This window comes from Ranitomeya variabilis, chromosome 6 (genome assembly GCF_051348905.1).
Source record: "Ranitomeya variabilis isolate aRanVar5 chromosome 6, aRanVar5.hap1, whole genome shotgun sequence".
NCBI lineage: Eukaryota > Metazoa > Chordata > Amphibia > Anura > Dendrobatidae > Ranitomeya > Ranitomeya variabilis.
Window position 1 is genome coordinate 137066916 of NC_135237.1, and position 14968 is coordinate 137081883.

The following is a 14968-nucleotide window of genomic DNA, read 5'->3' on the forward strand; positions in this document are numbered from 1 at the left end:
CAAGTAATATCGAAGAAATGTTACCACTAACATGAAGTACAATATGTCACGAAAAAACCGTCTCAGAATCAGCAGGATCCATTAAAGCGTTCCAGAATTATAACCTCATAAAGTGACAGTGGTCAGAATTGTAAAAATTGGCTCGGTCATTAAGTACCAAATTGGCTCTGTCACTAAGGGGTTAATCTGCAGCTTCTCCTGTATGGAGCAGTATATGGGGCCATTATTCTGTATGAAGAAATATATGGGGCCATTACATTGTATAGAGAAATATATGGGGCCACTATTCTGTATGGAGCAAAATATGCAAAATATGGGACCATTATACTGTGTGGAGCAATATTTGGGGCAATTATTCCATGTGGAGCAATATATGGGACCCACTATACTGTATAGAGCAATATATGGGCCATTATTCTGTATGGAGCATTATATGGGGACATTATACTGTATGTGTCATGACTCGGTTGTCAGGTGACCCGGGACCAGGGGCTCCTTCCCTGTCCCTAACGCTAAGGGGCGCCCTGGCTCGCCCTGTTCCTCGGGTTACTTCTGAAGGTGTAGATGCTGAGGCCACGCACCTTGCCTTATCTCCTGAATCTGCCCTCCATCTGTTCCCTTCCCAAACCCAGGGAAGAGAGGAGCAGCTGTGCCCCGCAGTACACCAACCTGACCAACAAGGTAACACGAACAAGGGCAACTGAAAATACCAGACATACAAATATTCACTCACATATAACAGAGGAATGCACCGCGGAGTGGAGGATGGGGAAAAACCAAAGTAGGAGAAAGAAAAAGAATTATCACACTTACAAACCAAGACAACAGTCACAGATAAATCCACCAAACTCCCTCTCATATAACCACCAAACAACTATCCTCCCAGCCAGGCAGCATAAGCTAGCTTTGACAATGTGTTTTAGTTAGGACCCAGATTATATAGCGGATAGGAGTGGCTAGCCGTGCTCAGCTGAGAGCCCAGACTCCCAGAGCTCCCAACATGGCCGATTAACCCCTTTACTGCCAAAATAAATTAACACTATTTAAAAAGGAGAAGTGCTTCTTTTCAGAGCAGGAATAGGAGCAATCAGATGCTGCGGTCTTCTGGCTCCTCTCTGTTGCAGTAACCCTGTGACAGTATGGAGCAATATGTGGGGCCCATTATACTATATGGAGCATTATATAAGGTCCATGATACTGTATGGAGCATTATATGGGGCCCATTATATCGTATGAAGCAATATATGGGGCCCATTATATCGTATGAAGCAATGTATGGGGCCCATTCTACTGTATGGAGGACTATGTGGTGCTCATAATACTGTATGGAGGACTATGTGGTGCCCATAATTCTGTATGGAGGACTATGTGGTGCTTATAATTCCGTTTGTAGGACTATGTGGTGCCCATAATAAAGTATGGATAACTATGTGGTGCCTATAATACTGTATGGAGAACCATACAGTGCAGTCAAAAATTATAAATCGGCAGTTAGATTTCTGAGCTATTGTAGAATTTACAATAGATAGTACTCATGTAATGTAAGAAGTAAGTGATATCTTTGGCATTGTACTATACCTGTATTTCTTATCTGTACATCATGAATTGTGGTATGTGTTAAAGGGGCCCATTAAGACTCTTTCTCCAGGGGCCCACCAAAATCTGGAGCCGGCCCTGGCAATGACACACATCAAGATGAACGCCAGCTACAGCTGTGGTAGGGTGCTCTGCTGTGTGACAGGCTGCGTGCTGACGTCACATAGCAGTGAAGTTAAATGGCCAGCGGCCTAGCAGAGGCCACAAGCTGACACCTGCGGCCTTTGATAGATGTAACACTGAAAGACATTGAAAGACCACAAGCCTATGTGACATCAGGGTGCGCCCTGTCACAGCCGCAGTTGGCAGCCATTTTAACGACCATGCCAAATATGAGGCCACAAGAGGATGTCAGGGAGCGCAGAAAGTTAAAAAAAATCTTTTTTTCCCCCTCTGTGATTGGACAAGGTAGTGGACATAGGGGCTGACATAGGGGCCCAGGATGGGGACATTATTAAAGTGGACATAGGGGCCCGGGATGGGGGCATCATAGGAGCCAAGGACAAGGCAATATAGGGACTAGGATGGGGACATTATTAAATAAAGCTTCCTAGGATGGGAACATTATTAAATAACGGGGCCCAGGATGGGGTCATTTATTACTGGAAGAGGCACAGGATGGGGATATTATTAATGGAAGAGGACCAGGATGGAGGCATTGTTACTGAAAGGGGCCCAGGATGGGGACATTATTAAATAAAGGGGCCCAGGGTGGGGAACTTGTTTAAGTGGATATAGGGCCTAGGATGGGGAGATTAAATATAGGGGCCCAGGATCTGGGTCCTTATAAACTAAAGGGGCGACATAATTACTGAATGGGGGGTCAGGATGCGGAACATACATTATTGGTTCATGGTGGCAAGTGGGGACTTAATTACTGTAGGGGCCAATCAGGGGACATTATTACTGCTGTAATTTAATTTACTTTTGATGATACTGTCTTCCATGGGGGGACAAAAGGAAGGTCCTGTTACTGTGCAGGGCTGCACTATGTCGCTCTTTTCTTCATCTGATGTACTAGTGTAGAAGTTGGTGGAAAAAGTGGGGAATTTGCTCTGGAAGCAATCAGCTATACATAACTATGCCTTATTTTCTGCAGAGACAAGTCCTGGCTGGCAGAAGTGATAGCGGTCTGCACTGAATGAAGAAGAAAAGCGAAGATGACTACAGACGTCACTGGTGAGTCTGTGCGTTACGCGTACACTGACACTATACACTGCATATTATATACAGAGCTCCTGTGTATAATGTCAGTGGAGATCACTGCATTACCTGTACACTGACCCTATACACTGTATACTATATACAGAGCTCCTTTGTTTAATATCACTGGTGAGTCACTGTATAACCTGTACACTGAAACTATATGCAGAGCTCCTGTGTATAATGTCACCAGTGGTAATATTAGTGTTATTGGTATTGTGGTTTTTATTAATGATCAGCATTGTGGTATTTGGTCAATATGTGGTGGCAATATGTGATCTGGTCATTGTTTGACCATTTTAAAATGGGGATAAAAATGCCCTATCAGGCATAAAAATTCCCCATTCTTCCGATTGGTGCGGTTTCCAATGGTCGGACACCAGCGATCAATAAGTTATCACCTACCTAATTTGTGGATCGATGAAAACTTGTTTCCATTAAAAAACCCCTTTAATTTAAACTACTGTAAATATACATCCCAGTTATGGTGGCGCACACTAGGCCTCTTTCACACTTCCATTTTTTACAATCAGTCACGATCCGTCAAAATGCTGAAAAGACGGATCCTGTGCAGATTGTAAAAAACAGATGCACTGGGTCCGTTTTTTTGACGGATCCATCGAGGCTATGTGCACACGCTGTGTATGCGTCTTCGCCGCATTTTTCCGCTGCGAAAACGCATACACAACACAACCCAGGTTAAAAATAATTAAAAAAAATCGTGATATTCTTACCTTCCGGCGTGTCCCCCGCAGCTTTCCCGATGCTCGCGATGCTGCTGGCAGCTCCCGTTCCCAGTAATGCCTTGCGAGACAATGACCTGTGATGACGTAGCGGTCTCTGCATAGGCAGCATCAATAGTAAAAAGAGAGAGCGAGAGAGAATTTCCCTAACGGGAAATTCTTCCAGGCATGCTCAGTTTCAAAAGACGGCATCCGTCGCTGGATTCCTGCTTTTGACAGTCAGCGACGGATCCTGCGTCCATAGGCTTCCATTATAGCCAACATCAGACAGCGCAGGATCCATCGCTGAGCGATTTTCTGACGAACAGAAAAAACGTTCCTCTGTGCGTTGTCTCCGCCCGACGGACAGCAATTTTACGACGAATCCAGTGCACGACGGATGGAACGGTCGCTAATGCAAGTCTATGAGAAAAAAACGGATCCAGCTGAAACATTTGCTGGATCCGTTTTTTTCACAAAACGATGCATTATGATGGAGAAAGAAAGACGGAAGTGTGAAACAGGCCTTAGATGTGCAGGAGCCTCCTGTGTTTTACAGTCGATGCTCCACTATAACGGGGATAACAGCTAACAGGGGTTTGCATATAGCAGTAGGGTGAGCCCCTAGAGTCCATTCCTCCTGTGGGTCCCAGACACCGCAGTCCGACCCTGCTTTAATGGAAAATAAAAAATTGGGCGCTAAAAAAATCATTTTTGTAGAAAAAAAATGTTTTTGTTTTTTTTTCATGCCCTGGCATCATAAACTTTAGTGAAACACTTGGGGGTTCAAAGTTCTCACCAAACATCTATATAAGTTCCTTAGGGGGTCTAGTTTCCAAAATGGGGTCACTTGTGAGGGGTTCCACTGTTTAGGCACATCAGGGGCAAACGCAACATGGCGCTTGATCTCAATTCCAGATAATTTTGGTTTGAAAAAGTCAAACGGTGCTCCTTCTCTTCCGAGCTCTGCCGTGCGCCCAAACAGTGGTTTCCCCCCACATATGGGGTATCAGCGTACTCAGAACAAATTGGACAACAACATTTAGTGTCCAATTTCTCATCTTACCCTTGGGAAAATAAAAAATTGGGGACAAAAAGATCATGTTTGTGGTAAGAATATGATTTTTTTATTTTCACGCCCGGGCTTTATAAACTTTAGTGAAACACTTGGGGGTTCAAAGTGCTCACCGCACATCTAGATAAGTTCCTTGGGGGGTCTAGTTTCCAAATTAGGGTCACTTGTGGGAGGTTTCCACTGTTTAGGCACGTCAGGGGGACTCCAAATGCGACATGGCATCCGATCTCAATTCCAGCCAATTTCGGTTTGAAAAAATCAAACGGCGCTCCTTCCCTTCCGAGCTCTGCCGTCCGCCCAAACAGGGTTTTCCCCCACATATTGGGTATCGGCATACTCAGGAGAAATTGGACAACTTTATCTGTCCATTTTCTCCTTTTAACCTTGTGAAAATAAAAAAATTGTTGCTAAAAGATAACTTTTGTGACTAAAAGGTGAAATGTCCATTTTTTCCTTCCACGTTTCTTCTGCTCCTGTGAAACACCTGAAGGGTTAATAAACTTCTTTAATGTGGTTTTGATCAGCTTGAGGGGTGTAGTTTTTAGAATGGTGTCACTTTTGGGTATTTTCTGTCCTATAGGCCCCTCAATGTAACTTCAAATGTGAGGTGGTCCCTAAAAAAAATGGTTTTGTAAATTTTGTTGTAAAAATGAGAAATCGCTGGTTTCCAAAATTGTGCTCATGTAAAGCAGACATGTGGGAAATGTTATTTAGTAATTATTGTGTGACATATTTCTCTGTTTTAACAGAATAAAATTTAAAGTTTAAAAATTGCAAAATTTTCACCAAATTTCTGTTTTTTACACAAATAAACGCAAGTTATATCAAAGACATTTTACCACTAACGTGAAGTACAATGTCACGAATAAACAATCTCAGAATCGCCAAGATCCGTTGAAGCGTTTCAGAGTTATAACCTCATAAAGGGACGTGGTCAGAATTGTAAACATTGGCCCGGTCATTAACGTGCAAACCACCCTCGGGGTAAAGGCGTTAAAATCATTTTTCAAGCTGGTGTAATAAAGTATTCTAATTTACTGAGATAATGACTTTTGGGTTTTCATTGGCTGTAAGCCATAATCATCAACATAAACAGAAATAAACATGTGAAATAGATCACTCTGTTTGTAATGACTCTTTATAATATATAAGTTTTACTTTTTGTATTGAAGAATTGAAATAAATTAACTTTTTGATGATATTCTTATTTTGTGTGAAGCACCTGTATCTTGACTCCCATCAGCATCACTCTGTCCCTGTGACGTTGGCCTCTTGAGATGAAATCTCGCATGTGTGTATTACTGTTTTCTTCTTTCCTCAGCAGTCTTCCACTCTTCTATGGGCATAAGCATTAGATGTGCGGTAGGAACGACACCTGCACAGAAGGCACTTGATGTCTATGCCCAAAGGCAAATACCCTTTAACACCCAAACTGAACCATCATTGCTTTTGTGGAGATGGGAGATGACACCAAAGATTGCAGTCCTACACTATTCAGACCTCCCAACGGTCCCGGATCCAGCGGGGCAGTCCTGATTTTGAGAGTTTGCCCTGATGTCACGTCGGGATCTTACTTTTCCCGCACTGCACTGACTGTGATCCATTATTCATTCACCGACTGGTTGCTAAGAGACAATGAGAAACTTCCTCTGCAGCTGCTCTGTGCGCACAGGACCTGCGTGTGTACAAGGTGTATGGAGCGGAGCCGCGTGTGTACGAGGTGTACGGAGTGGAGCCGCGCGTGTACGAGGTGTACGGAGTGGAGCCGCGTATGTACGAGGTGTACGGAGCGGAGCCGCGCGTGTACGAGGTGTATGGAGCGGAGCCACGCGTGTACGAGGTGTACGGAGCAGAGTTGCATGTGTACGAGGTGTACCGAGCGGAGCCGTGTGTGTGTACGGAGCAGAATTGTGTGTGCATAACTCCCAACTGTCCCTGATCCATCGGGAAAGTCCCAATTTTGAGACTCTGTCCCGCTGTCCTGGCCAGGATCCTCCTTTTCCCGCATGGCCTCAAACCAAATGTACTGCCGCTTCAAACTGCTTGCGCGATCGCTAGCTGTGTCGGATCGGAGCAGATATTGCTCCTCACTCTGACACTGACTGGCACAGGAGACACAGAGAGGTCTTTATCAGTGGCATACCGGAGCTGCAGCGACGTGAGCAGTCAGCGGCCCGGCTGGATGACATCATTCAGCACCGTGGGCGAGTAAGCTGCCGGCTGCTGCGAAGGAGCACAGTGAGAGGTGTGTGTGTAGGTGTGTGTGGTGTTGGAGAAGGCAATGATGGGGGTTGGGGAGAAGGCAATGATGGGGGTGGGGTAACTACGTGTGGCCATTATACTGTATGCAGCATCATATGGGGCCATTACACTGTACCCAGCATCATGTGGGGCCATTATACTGTACCCAGAATCATGTGAGGCCATTATACTGTACAAATCATCATGTGAGGCCATAATACAGTATGCCGCATCATGTGGGCCCATTATACTGTATGGAGCATCTTGTGAGGCCATTATTGGTAGAATCTGTTTAGTTTGTTACTATCTGCCATTTTCTTGTGGAGTTCTGGCTGCTGGTCTTTTTCCTCTGGTGCTGGGTTTGTCTTGGGTCAGGAATTTGTATCACTCTTTATTAACCAGCACCTGCCTCCCAGTCCTTGCTGGACAACAGTGTTAATCTGCTTGAGCTCTAGCTTGGTGCTTTGCTTAGTGTTCTGTGTGTGTTATTTGTGCAGTACTGGTACCTCTGATTCTGCTAGCCTTAGTTTCAGTTTTCTATTCGGTGTTGCAGATCCGTAACAGTTATACTGTACTCAGCATCATGTGGGGCCATTATACAGTATGGAGCACTGTGTGGCCATTATACAGTATTGAGCATCATGTAGGGCCCTTTTTATAGTGTGTAGCACCATGTGGGGCCATTATACAGTATGGAGCACTGTGTGGCGATTATACAGTATTGAGCATCATGTGTGGCCATTATACAGTATGGAGCACTGTGTGGCCATTATACAGTGTTGAGCATCATGAGTGGCCATTATACAGTACGGAGCATCATGTGGTGCCATTATACTGTACGCAGCATCATGTGGGGCCAATGGCCATTATACAGTATGAAGCACTGTGTGGCCATTGTACAAGATTGAGCATCATGTGTGACCATTATCCAGTAGGGAGCATCATGTGGGGCCATTATACTGTATGCAGCATCATGTGGGGCCATTATACAGTATGGAGCACTGTGTGGCCATTATACAGTATGGAGCATCATGTGGGGCCATTATGCAGTATTGAACATCATGTGTGGCCATTATACAGTACGGAGCACTGTATGGCCATTGTACAGTATTGAACATCATGTGTGGCCATTATACAGTATGGAGCATCATGTGGGGCCATTATACAGTATGGAGCACTGCGTGGCCATTATACAGTATGGAGCATCATATGGGGCCATTACACTGTACCCAGCATCATGTGGAGCCATTATACTATATGAAGCACTATATGGCCATTATACAGTATTGAGCATCATGTGTGGCCATTATTCAGTATGGAGCATCATGTGGGGCCATTATACTGTATGCTGTATCATGTGGGGCCATTATACAGTATGGAGCACTGTGTGGCCATTACAGACTATGGAGCATCATGTGGGGCCATTATACTGTACGCAGCATCATGTGTGGCCATTATACAGTATGGAGCATCATGTGGGGCCATTATACAGTATGGAGCACTGTGTGGCCATTATACAGTATTGAGCATCATGTGTGGTCATTATACAGTATGGAGCATCATGTGGGGCCATTATACAGTATGGAGCACTGTGTGGCCATTATACAGTATTGAGCGTCATGTGTGGCCATTATACAGTATGGAGCATCATGTGGGGCCATTATACAGTATGGAGCACTGTGTGGCCATTATACAGTATTGAGCATCATGTGGGGCCATTATTCAGTATGGAGCATCATGTGTGGCCATTATTCAGTATGGAGCATCATGTGGGGCCATTATACAGTATGGAGCACTGTGTGGCCATTATACAGTATTGTGCATCATGTGTGGCCATTATACAGTATGGAGCACTGTGTGGCCATTATACAGTATGGAGCATCATGTGGGACCATTATACAGTATGGAGAATCATGTGGGTCCATTATACAGTATGGAGCACTGTGTGGCCATTATACAGTATTGAGCATCATGTGTGGCCATTATACAGTATGGAGCACTGTGTGGCCATATTTTTTGTTTATAATTATTGTTTATGAAACAGTACTAAATGGGTGTGGTTGGGGAGTGGATATGGGTGTGACTAGTTGTAAAATGGGTGTGGTCAGAGGCATGGCCTAAAACTTTGTCCCTCTTTGCCTTCTTCAAAAGTTGGGAGGTATGACTATACCCTTTATGGGAAGCCCATTAAATTGGATAAATGCTTTTTTTGAACTCCAAGGGTATGATCTGATCTCTTCTGTGATGCTAAATATAAGGCTGAGATTGCGTGATGACAATGGCTGCTACACAGGTCACAAGCCCAAAATTCACTCTATGCCATTACAGCATAATACAAGTGAATAAGGTCACATTACAACCCACAAGGTCCAGTTGAAGTTGTTAAGACTTGATTGCCATGGTACGTTGTGGATCATAACCCTATTCATTGGCATTATACTACGATGTAGAGAAGCAACCTTTGGCTGCCTTATCTCACTCAGGCTGCCGTCACACTAGCAGTATTTGGTCAGTATTTAACATCAGTATTTGGAAGCCAAAACCAGGAGTGGGTGATAAATGCAGAAGGGGTGACATGTTTCTATTATACTTTTCCTCTAATTGTTCCACTCCTGGTTTTGGCTTACAAATACTGACGTAAAATACTGACCAAATACTGCTATTCTGACGGCAGCCTCATGGTTAAAGTCGCTGTGCAGGCCTGGACTTGTACTCAAATGCTAAATCGTAAGGTTAAGCAGCAGTGTACACAAAATTTTCCTTGTTTTGTGAAATCAATGTTTAGTTCAAATGCAGAAAATTTCCACTCCCCAAAATACCTTCAATTCATGTGGAATTTTGTATGTTTGCAATCTGCATTATTCACTATATGTTCTGCATTTTACACATTTTGTAGATTGTATAGATATCAATTGGGAGATCTGTATGTGGATCTCCAGTATAGGCTTGTTCACACATAGCATTTTTGATGCAATTTTTTTTAATAGAAAACAAATGCATTTTACAGTATCATCAAAGTGAAAGACCACGGCGGCTCAGTGGTTAGCACTTGTTGCTTTGCAGCGCAAGGAGTTTGTATGCTCTCCGTGTTTGCGTGGGTTTCCTCCCATATTCCAAAGACATACTGATAGGGAATACAGATTGTGATCCCAATGGGGAGCGTTATAATGATGTCTGTAAAGCGCTGTAGAATATGATGGTGCTATAGATACATTTCTGAAATCTCATGCACAAAGTGCACTTTTTTCTAACCTTTGGTGCATTTTTTTTAAACACAGCATTTCAATTCTTTCAGTGTATTACAGCAGTATTTCCCCCTTAAGCACAAAATAACTTAACATTGAGAAAGCATAAAAATCAAATCAAAAATATAATTTTCACTGCAGTTTTATGGCCATAGACTGTGTTTTTAATGTGGAAAAAAAGCATAAAAACCAGTATGTGACCACACCATTAGGCCCAGTGGCTGACGCCTACATAACAGGCCCCTGTGCAAGCACAATACACGGGCACTTGGCAGCCAATGGCTCCTCATAATGCACAATTCCACCTGCTTTGGAGCTTGGCGTGGGCCCCCTACTTCTTGGGCCCCTGATTAGGTCATTGTGTGTCGGCTGTGAATCACCCACAGCTCACCGTCACTAAACATCACCTTATGTAAAAACTGATGCAAGAGAAGAGAACAACCAATAAGATTCTCCCTTTGGTTCTTCGATGGCTTGTTAGAAAATGGAAGCAGTGATCGGATTGGTTGTAACTTTGTACCTTTCTTTTGCGCCCTTGTGTGAACCTGTGCCCTAAACTGACCAGGCTTCACTTGCTCTCCCCCCTACTAGAGAATGTTGTATTCTAAAAAATGAACAATAACTTTTCCAATTTTCAGTTAAAATGTTATTTTCCTGCAAAACTCCGTTATACCATCAACTCTCTTGCACAACACACTGAATCATTGCCCAAATTAAAGATGGCTGCTCTGAGAAGGCAGACACTTCCTGCTGTCACACGCGTCAGACACAGTCAGTCAGCTGACAGGCGCCTGACAGGTACTAGGGCGAGGGGAAGAGAAAGTGTACGGACTGCGCATGCGCGCTGCTGCTACAGGGCTGTGGACTGGAGCACAGGGGAGGGGAGTAAACATGGCGGCGTCCAGTGCCAGGCTTTGAGTCAGGCAGAGAAAACGGAGGAGTAATAGGCGCCAGGGAGAAGGAAAGAGCTGCCATTCCTACACAGAGATAACCGCGCAGTCAGGGAAGAAGGAGGAGGGACTGTGCGCCCCGAGTGTCGGGAAGGGGCGGGACTGAGCCCGGGTAACGTGCCGCTCTCTACTGTATGTGCAGGTATATGCAAGCGGTGTGTGGACGGGGTCACGTGATTAGCTGCGGGTGGGTGATGCATTACTGTATGCTGATACTGGGCTACTGCCCCCTATACGGCAAGAACCCAGTACTGTCAGCGCCCCCTGCCCCAATACAGTGAGTGCCCCCAGTACTGTCAGCGCCCCCTGCCCCGATATAGTGAGTGCCCCCAGTACTGTCAGCGCCCCCTGCCCCGATATAGTGAGTGCCCCCAGTACTGTCAGCGCCCCCTGCCCCGATATAGTGAGTGCCCCCAGTACTGTCAGCGCCCCCTGCCCCAATACAGTGAGTGCCCCCACTACTGTCAGCGCCCCCTGCCCCAATATGGCGAGTGCCCCCAGTACTGTCAGCGCCCCCTGCCCCGATATAGTGAGTGCCCCCAGTACTGTCAGCGCCCCCTGCCCCGATATAGTGAGTGCCCCCAGTACTGTCAGCGCCCCCTGCCCCGATATAGTGAGTGCCCCCAGTACTGTCAGCGCCCCCTGCCCCAATACAGTGAGTGCCCCCACTACTGTCATCGCCTCCTGCCCCAATATGGCGAGTGCCCCCAGTACTGTCAGCGCCCCCTGCCCCGATATGGAGAGTGCCCCCAGTACTGTCAGCGCTCCCTGCCCCAATATGGAGAGTGCCCCCAGTACTGTCATCGCCCCCTGCCCCAATATGGCGAGTGCCCCCAGTACTGTCAGCGCCCCCTGCCCCGATATAGTGAGTGCCCCCAGTACTGTCAGCGCCCCCTGCCCCGATATAGTGAGTGCCCCAGTACTGTCAGCGCCCCCTGCCCCGATATAGTGAGTGCCCCAGTACTGTCAGCGCCCCCTGCCCCGATATAGTGAGTGCCCCCAGTACTGTCAGCGCTCCCTGCCCCAATATGGAGAGTGCCCCCAGTACTGTCATCGCCCCCTGCCCCAATATGGCGAGTGCCCCCAGTACTGTCATCGCCCCCTGCCCCAATATGGCGAGTGCCCCCAGTACTGTCAGCACCCCCTGCCCCGATATAGTGAGTGCCCCAGTACTGTCAGTGCCCCCTGCCCCGATATAGTGAGTGCCCCCAATACTGTCAGCGCCCCCTGCCCCGATATAGTGAGTGCCCCCAGTACTGTCAGCGCTCCCTGCCCCAATATGGAGAGTGCCCCCAGTACTGTCAGCGCCCCCTGCCCCAATTCAGTGAGTGCCCCCAGTACTGTCAGCGCCCCCTGCCCCAATATAGCGAGTGCCCCCAGTACTGTCAGCACCCCCTGCCCCGATATAGTGAGTGCCCCCAGTACTGTCAGCATCCCCTGCCCCGATATAGTGAGTGCCCCCAGTACTGTCAGCATCCCCTGCCCTGATATAGTGAGTGCCTCCAGTACTGTCCGCGCCCCCTGCCCCAATTCAGTGAGTGCCCCCAGTACTGTCATCGCCCCCTGCCCCAATATGGCGAGTGCCCCCAGTACTGTCAGCGCCCCCTGCCCCAATATGGCGAGTGCCCCCAGTACTGTCAGCGCCCCCTGCCCCGATATGGCGAGTGCCCCCAGTACTGTCAGCACCCACTGCCCCGATATAGTGAGTGTCCCCAGTACTGTCAGCGCCCCCTGCCCCAATATATTGAGTGCCCCAGTACTGTCAGCGCCCCCTGCCCCGATATGGCGAGTGCCCCCAGTACTGTCAGCATCCCCTGCCCCGATATGGTGAGTGCCCCCAGTACTGTCAGCGCCCCCTGCCCCGATATGGCGAGTGCCCCTAGTACTGTCAGTGCCCCCAATACTGTCAGCGCCCCCTGCCCCGATATAGTGAGTGCCCCCAGTACCGTCAGCGCCCCCTGCCCCAATTTACTGAGTGCCCCCAGTACTGTCAGCGCCCCCTGCCCCAATTTACTGAGTGCCCCCAGTACTGTCAGCCCCCTCTGCCCCGATATAGTCAGTGCCCCCAGTACTGTCAGCGCCCCCTGCCCCGATATGGTGAGTGCCCCCAGTACTGTCAGCGCCCCCTGCCCCGATATGGTGAGTGCCCCCAGTACTGTCAGCGCCCCCTGCCCCGATATGGCGAGTGCCCCCAGTACTGTCAGCGCCCCCTGCCCCGATATGGCGAGTGCCCCCAGTACTGTCAGCGCCCCCTGCCCCGATATGGCGAGTGCCCCCAGTACTGTCAGCGCCCCCTGCCCCGATATAGTGAGTGCCCCCAGTACTGTCAGCACCCCCTGCCCCAATATGGCGAGTGCCCCCAGTACTGTCAGCGCCCCCTGCCCCGATATGGCGAGTGCCCCCAGTACTGTCAGCGCCCCCTGCCGCGATATAGTGAGTGCCCCCAGTACTGTCCAGCGCCCCCTGCCCCGATATGGTGAGTGCCCCCAGTACTGTCAGTGCCCCCTGCCCCGATATGGTGAGTGCCCCCAGTACTGTCCGCACCCCCTGCCCCAATATAGTGAGTGCCCCACTGCCCCAGTACTGTCAGCGCCCCCTGCCCCGATATGGTGAGTGCCCCCAGTACTGTCCGCGCCCCCTGCCCCGATATGGCGAGTGCCACCTGCCCCCAGTACGGTCAGCACCCCTTGCCCTCAGTACGGTGATCGCCCCTAATACGGTGAGCACCCTCAGTACTGTCGGCATTCCCTGCTCTGTGAACAGTAAGACCAAGTAACAGAAATTCGAGTAAAGAAATTAATTGAGAAAACTAATAAGTGAAGTGTCCATGTCTTTGGTGAGCCAGGATTGGCATCTAGCACTGCACGGAGCGGTGGTACACGGGTGCGTCAGCAGCACCTTTCATGTATTCACATTATATGTCACTGGTCACCCCCTGGCAGTGTTGTCAGGTGTAGAGTAAATGGGCACGTTGGTACAGATGCCCCTTTGTGGCTTGTTTTCCATGTGGCTTTACAGACTATTAGCAGAAGGGGTTCTCCACCTGCATAGTTTTTATAAGCTTTCTACATAGAGAATGACTCTGGGTGATTGCTGACTTTCTCTTCGCACAGTACCAACTTTCTAGGCATACGTTACATGACTGGCACAGGCTAGTGCATTGGGTTCTGTGAAGCAATCCTGTCCCACACTATTACTGATAAGGGAGGAGCAGTGAGCAGGTTGTCTCAGCACTAGGAAATAACCAGCTCAGTCACAAGGAAATGTTTGGGATTTATCCAGCATGAGCGGAGCTCCTCTGGAGGCAATATTATCAATAGGAAAAAAAAATGTACGTACATCATGTAACTCTGCATTGTGTCCTTCGTCCAATACTCCAGCAATTGTATAAACAGATTGGCAACTTGCTGTGACTTAAACAGTGTCCAGTCACATCCGAATTGTGTGGGGATAAATGTGTTTACGGGGGGAGTGATAGCATTCAGTCGATAATAACTGAATTATTTCATGGAGAATGTGAGTTTCCTGTAACACAAAATTCTATGAAAATTATTTCAGTAGAGAACATGTTTAAGAATTATGAGGACAGGAGAACGATAAGGACATTTTCTGTTACTTTATCGCTGCAATGCTGATCCAGGAAAATATTTATACATTAGTATGAAGACATTTAAGTACTGGATGTCTACTTCACATTTGATAGACAGATGGGCTCTCCACAGTCTGGATCCCCACCACATGAGCCACTGCAGACTGTAAAGGTGCATTTAATAAAAGACCATTCTCTAATGTTTTATTACAGAGTGCCTATTTTAGACAACCCCTTTCTATGGGCTTTAATATCGCGTATGGATATAATTGCCCCTATTTTGGGATTCCCATATATTTGCTTACGCAGAGTGTCTCTCTGAAAATCCTTTCTTCCGACTTTGCATA

The 14968-nt window shown here is 47.5% G+C and overlaps 1 protein-coding gene across 3 annotated transcripts in view; it reads left to right on the forward strand.

Annotated features, from left to right (window-relative positions):
* The first annotated feature begins 10878 nt into the window (after positions 1-10878).
* The window catches only part of DNAJC13 (DnaJ heat shock protein family (Hsp40) member C13), a 217204-nt gene continuing 213114 nt past the window's right edge, over positions 10879-14968 (forward strand). For 2 of the 3 annotated variants that reach the window (XM_077269034.1, XM_077269036.1), the window contains exon 1: positions 10879-11174. In XM_077269034.1, the coding sequence (XP_077125149.1) occupies positions 11167-11174 (8 nt within the window). In that variant the 5' untranslated portion in view covers positions 10879-11166. The remainder of the gene's footprint in view (positions 11175-14968) is intronic. The other variant, XM_077269037.1, reaches the window with a different exon arrangement.